The 10159-nt window shown below is 37.7% G+C and overlaps 1 protein-coding gene and 1 long non-coding RNA gene across 2 annotated transcripts; one reads left to right on the forward strand and one right to left on the reverse strand.

The window, feature by feature from the left end:
• Nucleotides 1-2280: 2280 nt before the first annotated feature.
• LOC110847714 lies at nt 2281-3036 on the reverse strand. Its single transcript, XR_002547677.2, has 2 exons — nt 2601-3036; nt 2281-2513 (listed from the first exon to the last, which is right to left on the reverse strand). It is a non-coding gene; the product is annotated as an uncharacterized LOC110847714 (long non-coding RNA).
• Nucleotides 3037-4365: 1329 nt separating this feature from the next.
• LOC110847523 (zinc finger protein 583) lies at nt 4366-7289 on the forward strand. The gene is made up of 9 exons (XM_022094472.2): nt 4366-4576; nt 4650-4771; nt 4876-5198; nt 5320-5863; nt 5960-5986; nt 6060-6131; nt 6201-6265; nt 6343-6421; nt 6497-7289. Exons 1-9 carry the CDS (start codon nt 4493-4495, stop codon nt 6585-6587), a joined length of 1407 nt encoding a protein of 468 aa, XP_021950164.1. The 5' UTR covers nt 4366-4492; the 3' UTR covers nt 6588-7289.
• The last annotated feature ends 2870 nt before the right edge of the window (nt 7290-10159 follow it).

Here is a 10159-nt window from a genome sequence, read left to right on the forward strand (position 1 = left end):
ACCACCTATTGCACTGGCTTGCACTTGGTGGTTGCAGACAGCATAGAACCAGATCTTCTTCTAGCACTGGCTTAATGTATAAACTGCAATGACTAATATGCACAGATGCGTTGATAGATTGTAGTGTGTATTAAATTCAGCAGAATAAGTGTACGTCTCTCTCTCCGACGGAAGGCATCTTTACCGTCCTAGAAGGTTTGTCGAGATTTCTGAGGCTCTTGAATGTTTGCCATTCTTAAAAGGCTGTTGTAAACCTGTCTCGTAATGTGGGCCAAATCGCCAGAGTTGCATTCACCCATGACCCCATCCGAGTCGCGTCTTTTTCGTAGCACAGACTGCTTAAAATGGTAGAGACATGGTATGCTAAAGAACCACATCTTTGGCAAAAATATCAAAAAATTTAATACGTGGGGAATGCACATTGCGATGACAGCGGTCATAAAGACTACCCCGGGAAGGTACATGGTAATCCAGCTCATAGTCTCCAATGGGTCTCGGTAGTCCACAAATCCAATGGCAAAACGGTCCAGAGCTTCCGCATAGTCCAAAACTCCAGGGAACAATTCTTCTAATGCTTCTGTTCGCAATTTTCCAAATTGTCTGTTCCGTGAAAGCCCTTCAGTGGCTGTAATTGGTGGAGCCATGATAATAATAATTGCCAGCCACATGAGAACACCAACGACTGCATCTCGTTTACTTGAGACAACCAAGATAATCATGGAAAGACAGAATAACAGACAAATTAGTGATCTTTAAGAATGAAAGTTTTGTTGGCTGATATTTGCGTTATTTGAGTTTCTCAGGACGCATTATGTAAATTTTTTTCGAGGACCACTGAATCCCTTAGTAAGTACTACTCACGAATAGGCCACAAACTGAATAATTTTTTGTCTTATCTTCCCCAGAAGAGTAACTGTTAAGAAAAGATCGAGTTAGATGGATTGAAATCTTGAGAGGTTTGCCTACAGATAAGAATAAGACGCGTCTTCTGCCACTTGCTTGGATATGACATTGAACCAACAATTTTGCTCGGATACTTTTGAGAAATGTAAATTTTCATTTGCCCATCCACCTGTCTAACTAAACCGTATTCCTAATGCATGCCCCAACCATTTAAAAAGCCCCGGATTTTAGTTGTTGATTCAACTAATTGGGTCAACATTTCAAACATTGACAGAGCACACTCGTGAAATATGTATGTGTGCATGCGTACCTTTAGAATAATTCATTTCTTTAGACTGAGCTAAATTCGAGAATTTTACATTCAATAATTACGCATGCATAAGGAACCTGAGGATTTTTGAGTTGATAGTCATACTTCCTCCCTATAATTCTATCAAATGCATCGTAAGATTAATTTCCTTGTACTTGCACATTGATAAATTTTGTCCGTTTCATTGTAATCCTAAGTTTGCAATATTCCGCACAAAGATCGCAATATTATCCAAGTTAGATAGGCCCTACCTTAATTCAGAACTCGCAATTTTTCATTTGATTGGTATCGCAACCAGTAATGTCAAGCTTCGGAACTGATATTATAACCGAAAGCTATCAATAAATTGTTGTTTAAAAAATGTCCTCCCAAACCGTGCAAAATAGGATACCAGATATTATAGTGATTTGTAACCGATTATTGCAACCCATGAGTGGAAAACATGAATGAAAATCCATCATCAGGGTTCTTGAAATTTTTGTAACAGTAAACCGAGCTCTTCTGACGAAATGAAAAATAAGTAAAAATTCATGTTTATGTGTGTGTGTGTGTGTGTAGGACGACGCTTTGTTAGCTGAGTTGTTGATGGTCGGTCATTCATCAAAACTGCATCTGGGATATCAATAAACCAATAAATATCGATTGTTGATGCGTAAGTATGAATGTATTACGATTATGCATGTGGCATGATGATTGTTTTAAGTCAGGTTTCACTTATTGACTAGTCTCTCCCTCATTGTCAGACGTCTCAAGCTCAAAAGTAATCATGAAATCCCCAATCTTGAAGACAGAAATTCAATTACTTTTGAATTAAAAAGTGGTAGCACTTGATTAAATTTTGTTTCTGAATGTATTAATATTGTAACGATTGCATGCAATGTTGGATTTTCGTTCGTTTATTTTATGTTACACCTTTTTGAATAGTTTTATTTCAAAACGATCACAATATATGTACATACCTCTTTATTGATATAATTATTTATTGATGAAGCAACTTGTGAAATTTATTTAATTAATAAGTAAAAGTCTATACGTAAAGTTTAAGCTGATTTAACAAAATGTTTTTGTAGTGAACAACATATTTTATTTCTTTTTTGTATTAAAATGCACAATAACGTACGGTCAGAGTACTAAACTTGTTAATGAGATACTTGAATTGCTGGAGTTGACATGTTCAGGATTTGTAAAATTATACAATCTTTCAAAGTATCGGATGAAATCTCCAGCCGACGGAGGTTGTGGGTTTGTAAGTTGAGTGAGTCTTCTCAATAATTCATGCAACAAAGGAAATCCCATCAGCCTAGTGGGACCAACACAAATTTGCTTCATTGACATAAATAAGTATCCATATTGCATAAGTAATAATAAGATTTTATGAGTGTTAAACCTGGGCCAAAGCAATTTCGGAGCCCAATGGAGAAAATGCAAGACAATCGGGATGTGAACAAACATTACTGTGATCACAAACAAAACGAAAGGAAGGCAGTAGATGATGTAGTTCCAAACATCTACAGGATACCGAAAATCTAGAAAGCCTGATCCCGGATCAACTTGTTCTAGAAACTGATAAATCGTGTTCTTATTCAGCGACACGGTCGTAAGAGACATACTTCAGCGCTGAAAGCACGTCCAAGCACTTTAAATAATAATCCAATTGTTATTATTGCGGTTGCAACACAAGGATTGCGGATTTCAATATGCTGGCAAATGGGGATGAATTTGAAGATGACATTTCAAATGGAAATTTTGAGAACTGTTTGTTACGAAATAATAATAACGTGAGATGGTGATGAGGTATGTTTCGTAAAGTGGGAGCGTGACCTGCTCAGTAATGGTTCAAGATTTATGTATCTTTGCAAAGTCGAGGCAAATGTACGTAGCATATTTTATCATGTTGATACTAATTGGGACTAATTTGGCCTACTAGAATATTAAACTAAATTTATTGAGGATTTGTAAGCAATAAGTGAATAAGTAAGTTTTTGGCAAACTTTCCATCCATATATTATTTTAATTTCGCTACGCTTTCGGGGACAGAAGAGTTTACTTAAGGAAAGACATGAATTGAGGATGGTTGAGTAATCTCAGTAAATACGTTTTAAAGACCTCGCATCATTTTCCAATGACCTCGGTTTTATGATTCAGTTGAATGTACCTACAACACCTGTGACAAGAATAACTTCAAAGAACAGGGAGGAAATCGTGCTCCAGAATTAATTAATTTCCTTGAACAATTGTCCTTCTTATATTCACCTTGATAATAAACTTGGACGGATGGAATAAATTACAAGAAGAGTTTTCGAGTAGCTTTTAAAAGGAGTATCTTAAGTATCTACATATGTACATACAAAGATCGGTTTCAAGATTCCAGGTAGAATTAAGTGGATTGACGGAAGTTGCCAGAAACAATAGTTTGCTTGAATTAGAGTGCATGGTCACAAATCGTGGAAATCGAGATCCAGTTTTGTCTAAAACCAGTAAAACGAGTGATGGACAGAATAGGTGAAAGTTCATAACATGTAGAATCCAATTCAATTGAGTCATAGTTGATATCAACCCACAAATTTTTTATGTAAACGAAAAATGTTTTATCTTATGTGAAATGGACGATTATTTTCTCCAGACCAGTTAATGCAGGATTTTCTTTCTCCTCTCAATACCTGCAAATACCTGCATGCATACGATGCAAAATTCTGCAATGCAACTTGTATGCATGCAATCAAACTTTCGTACGGAATTGCATGGCCGATTAGTCATAATTTTTGTAAGCCGTCGTTTTTCTTTTGTGTGTGTAGCAGATCGGACGCAACAAAGGTTACGCTCTCAGATCTCAGGGGACAAAAATCAAGTCTTTCGATAATCGTGCCACGCAAGCCATCTTCGCATCGGACTTTGAAGCAGAATCATTCATCCAACAATGAGACAGGTTTTGAAATGTGGTCCACAGCACCACCACCTCATCCTCTCCCCAGAGAAGCTCCCGAACAACAAGAAGATTTGTTCGAACATTGCGAGATGCGTGGTTCGAGGGGATCTGCAGAGATTGGATTTTTTTTGCAGGTGGTGGTGGTGGTGGACGAAAAAAATAACCCGTTAGACCAAGTCGTGGTTGGTGGTTATGTTGATATGTGTGTATTGAGGAATTGGGGTGATGGGCATGCTCATAGGAACGACGACGAGTGAAAGTGTGTGAGCGGGAGTGCAAAGCAAAGTAACTGGACTTTCCACTTCTGCTGCTTCGGCCTACTTCCCCCTCTTTCCACACCCACCCAGGTCACCATGCTCGACGACGACACGGCCAACCTCCCCTACGTCCTCTGGTACCAGTGTCGCCTCTGCACCCACCTCTTCTACAACGACCAGGTATCAACGATCACCTACTTCTCGTAAGAAAAAAGTTAGAAAAAACGTCACAAAAAAAGTTTTCTCTTTTCAGAATAAAATCATCAAGCATCTCAGGGATAAGCATGGCTATGGTGGAGCAAGTGGTGTGGACACGACCCCAACGACTGCGACGAAAGGACCTCCCACATCTGCACCTACAGCTTTGTCTAAAGGGTATATGTCATATCTGTCATGTCAATGACAAGTTCACGGAATGTTGTCAATGGTTGAGTTGGGACATACTTGTTAAAGGTTATTCCTTGTTGTGTATGTTACAGGACCACATTAAAGATTAAGGAGCAGCACTTTGTTGCTGCCATCCCTTCCACCTCTTCGATAACTGATGGCGATGGTGACTTGTGCGCCGAAGATGTAATTAACAACAACAACAACAATAGTAAATATGCAACAAATTCGAATTCTCTAACAAAGCGGATGCCCAAACTATTTCACAAAGATGATATTACAAAGGAAGGTTCTCACCATGTTGCCATTTCACAAATTCAACAAAATCCTAGACATAGAATCAATGCAAATAATGTCAGACGAGTTGTTCCATCAATTGAAGAGTTGAAAAGGCAGCTGGTTAACTCAGATATTGGTAAGATACCTTATGATGTCATCAATCTTCTGAATTAATAATGTCATTTGTGTAACATATATCCGAGTGTCCATTACTTTTAAATTTATTTTTTTTAATTATGTAATTTGTCACATTTCAGACATTTCTGAGATTAAAATGACATATGAAGAAGATGATGAGGAGGGGGAGGACGAAGAGGAAGATGGCCAAGGCGGCATCATGGAGTATAATGAGGGCGATGAAGAAATCAAGGGGCAAGCGTACAAACAGGAAGGTTATGAAGATCAAGACGCAGAAGACGGTTCCGAGGAAGTAGACGAGGAAGAGGAGGAAGAAGAAGAAGAGGAAGAGAGCGCTTCCACATCCAACCAAAGCTTCTACGACACCGACATGGGAGAACAATTCCTGTTTGGTCAAGACCCTGACTCTGAGTCTAATTATGATGAGGATGGAATTATGACTCCCAACTTTGGAATGGTGGATGAACTTTATCGCCGTGCAAGTATGGCCGCGAGTACATCAACATCTTCGTCGTCAGATCCGTCAGCATCAAATCGAAGACGAACATTTCACAACCCGTGTAAACTATGCAATAAGATATTCCCCAGTCTGTCAATGCTAAAGAAACATGCCAAAACACATAACACCCACATTTGTAAATTTTGCTTCGACTGTTTCCCAAGGTATTTATGCTAGTTATGCTAAGAATGACAACAAAGACAATGTTATTACAAACGAAAAACATGAAACCTAAAATTCAATGGTTTATTGATTTGCAGTGCCGCAGGATTATCGAAACACCTTAGGTAAATCAGTTCGTTTGTAGTTTTATATGAAAAATACAAGACAAGAGATATATTAACAGTATATTGGTTACAGGGTACATTCAGAAGAGAATCCGAACGTTTGTCAAGAGTGCAACAAATCATTCACTTCATGGGCAACGTTGCGGTAGGATCCTCTTTAAATATAATTTACACTGTATATTTATTGCGTTTTCAAATCCTCTATATTTTTTAGCACTCATATGAAGATACACTCGGGTGAGCGTCCATTCGGGTGCGATCAGTGCGGGCAAAGATTCCGTGAGTACTTATTAAAATAGCATAAAAATATTATACACCCGTACATACACATGCATATAATGCCAATTACTTAACAGAAACAAAAAGTACTTTGGATTCCCACCTGAGAATACATTCGGGTAGCAGACCACACGTATGCCCAGTGTGTTTTAAAAGGTAATTTATTGAATTTGATAATTTTACTAAAAACATAAAAGAACATGAATATAAATATTATATAAACAATATTAGCTTCAGGACATCCAGTCCACTTTATCGTCATATGAGATCGGTACATAAGGGTTTGCCGATGACGATGGGAACTGTGACTGTCAATAGTTGATGCAATCTCAAGTAAAAGCAACTTATCATTCCGTCACGTATCAAACCGAAAAACGAAAACTTTCCATTAATAAAATCTCAAAGATGGGTCAGCCAATAACCCTTCGTCGCTACATAGGATCATTCCAGAATAAAAATTCCACATGACGCAACTCGGTCATTCCATACGAAAAAAATATTGTAAATTGTATTCAACTCACTCTGCGTAAGGATGTAAGTATGTACATATATATTCGACGCGAAGAATCACGTCGATATTATGTATTTATTTAAGTTCATATCCCAGAACCAAGAATTTCATGATACATGCAATTATAAAATGTTCAGTACCAATTGAAAATTTTAATTTCTCCAGAGTATATAATATGATGTTGATCATTCGTTCGCACGTATAGGATGTCGTCGTACGTGTTTATTTATATAAACTTGTAAAGATACGGTAGCTACATATATATTACTACTGTTCGGTTTTTAACTCAATGTGCTAATAATTTTTAAATTGTTATTTAGTTGTTAAGTTTTAATCACTTTAAGAATGTGCCCATGTATTTGTTCAAATTCAGATTGAGACTAGCCGTCTCAATTTAATATGTATCTGCTTTTCAGCTTTCATTTTACAAAGTGTATGCATATGCCGTATGGGGTGAGTGTTTTTTATAATGAATTTTTGCATGTTAATAAAACTGTAACTTATTGAAATGAGTCTTCCTTGTCATTCTGCAATGTTTAAAAAGTATAGAATTTCATTTGGCACAAAGGATTTTAACTCGATTGTACACAAGGGCTTGATGTATCAAAGTATTGTTCAACAGCTATTCTATTTGCGACATGGGAATAAGAAGACAGATGCGTACTGTTGGCAGATTAGATTAACATCAATAATTCACAATGAGATGAACACTTTGGTTTTCTGCCAGTCAGTGGCAGTGAAAGCAGGGTAACAGTCTGGCGGTCGGCGGTTGGAGAAAGCAGGACCCAAAACTGTCTTTTTAGCATTCAGCCATTGGCACTTTCTTTTTTTTTGCTACTAGCAGAGGATTGACCACTCACGGAAACTTTCTCTCAACATGAATGAATGGTTGCAAGTTTCTCCTAAATCCGCACTTGGAATTGACAATGAGATGGACACAATCTCGTTTTATTCTTTTTCTGCTTTTTTTGCGAACGAGACGTCCTAATAATAACGTCTCCCGTGTGAAACTCCTTTTACATACACACTCACTAAACCTCTCCTTCATTTGTATTCCAACGCACACTTTGCTCAACATGACCATCACAGATTATACCGACCAGATTTTAACAATGGAGAATTTCATCCTCTTTTTTAGCCTGTTCTTTGGACAGCCTTTCCTCTGTAAATATACATACATGCATTCTCATCCAGTCCGATTTAGTGTATCCTACACAACTTATACGGTTTAATAATCTTATTACGCAACGACATGACATAAAATGGTTGTTTCGCAAACTTCAAGGGCAATAACCTTGTTGACAGATCCGTTTAAATCTACGAAAAACATGACTTTATCACCATCTATATTTATACAGATCGATCTGGCTTTCAGCAGTGAACCGTTTATTGCGAAATCAGGACGTCTTTCAACAGAAACGGCAAATGTTCCGTGCCCGTGTATTCCAATGTTATACGTACGTCTGTATGTATGTATACGAATCCGTATCATCTCATCATGATATCTGATTGAGCTTCCTTGCCTATGTACAGCAGTGGTATGGTGTCGTCTTGTTCCTGCCAGAACCTACAAGAAGCGTCCCTCCACAGTTTCATGTCTGTTAGAATTGAATCAAGTCCGAACAGAACCGAGTGAAAGATAAACTCGGAGAAATGGTGAAACTTGTGAATAAACTGAACTAATTTGCAAATGTGTGGGTTCACTGCTTTTGCTGGTATATTCCTCTGTCTATTCACATTTCACTCAAATAAACAGATTAACTGGCTGTCCCTCTCTGGACAGCGCTTCATTCACGGGATTTATCTAGTAGATCAAAGTCTGAAACAATTATGATAACGTAATCACAGTTGTAGTCGTGGCGGTGTACACAATGCAGCAGCATCGTGGCAACTTGCCATAATAATATCTAAAATGAAATCTGCTTAATTGGCTACCACTTTCGGGAGTCGTAATCAAATTTTTACTTTCCGGCAGCCATGCTGAGCCAAGCCCAACATTTCTCTGCGTTTCTCTCCCCATTTCTCAATCAAGCAATAAACTGACATAAATTTTCAAATCACTCTATTTTGTGTTTCATTTTGATTATATTGACGCTCCAAATGTTGTCTGTAATAAGTTGACATTTGCTTCGTTGTTCATTTCTTTACTCGACAGGGGCACTTTCACCATCCAGCCAGTAGCCAGTTGGATTTTATGGAATGGACAAAATAAAATAAAAAAACATACAATATACAACTGTCTGAGAACTAGCCTGTTGTAACTGCTACTTACTGTTCACATCTGCGCTCATCCTGACGACTGTGTTTTCAAAGATGTGGAGCTGTATGTATGTATGTATTTTATTCTCTGGGAAAGATATCATTAAGGAAAAGGTGTAAAACAAGTCAGCGACACATGTTATTTTTTTACGCGTAATCCCACTTTATTACATGGACCCCATGTAATTCGACAAAAGGAAAGAGAGAGAGAGACGACATGGAGACGACGGAATAGAAATAATCCATATTACTGAGCAGAGAGGAACGTTTACGTGGTTTTATCACATTTGTTTTTGGGATATTGCTTGGATTAGATCAGTTAGATTTGTTCCGTGGAAGAAATAGCACAAATCTGTTTATGAAACTGGTCCAGGGCGTACATAAAACCAACATCTTCATCCCGGATCAGATTTTATAAAAAACTTTATCCATACAATCTTAACATGCACAATTTTGGATGTTTACGACATGATAACATGAGAAATGCCATGTATTTTCTTCATGACACAACAGTCAATTATTAAATACCTGCGTACATATTTACTTGTGTGGCAGATAACGCCATATGTATATAGGCTAGTTACATATGTACGTACATTTAATATGAAAACTTTGTACACATAGTTTAATGTTTCTGCATAATCCATTTTGTACAAAAATATTTAGTTCAATTGAATGGATATCGTCTGATGAGGGCTTATTCAGGTCTCATGAAGATGCTGCGACTGCTGCGACGTGACCACCCCACATCTATGTACTTAAATATATTAGGAAGGAGACAAATATTATTGTTCTCCATGCTTCTTAACATTTGACACGGCTGGCAGAGTTAGTTTGAGAAAATCCGTGGCTGTAAAACATGAAGGGACACAAAGGAACATCTGCAAATAAATGTAAAAGGAACAAACAAAGAGCAGTAGTTAAACGGAAGAGAGAGACTCCAGCTGAATTTGGCAAGAGAGCGACACACGGGCAGTAAAATATAAAGCAGAAAGTTGGTAAGTGGCCTGGCTGCGAGAAGAAGGGTGTCATCATCATCTTTGCAGTCATGAAATGTGGGATAGAAATTCGAATACATTCGCAATATCCACATTCACATTTGCCTCGTATGTACTTCTGTATGG

Source organism: Folsomia candida, unplaced genomic scaffold (genome assembly GCF_002217175.1).
Source record: "Folsomia candida strain VU population unplaced genomic scaffold, ASM221717v1 Fcan01_Sc003, whole genome shotgun sequence".
NCBI lineage: Eukaryota > Metazoa > Arthropoda > Collembola > Entomobryomorpha > Isotomidae > Folsomia > Folsomia candida.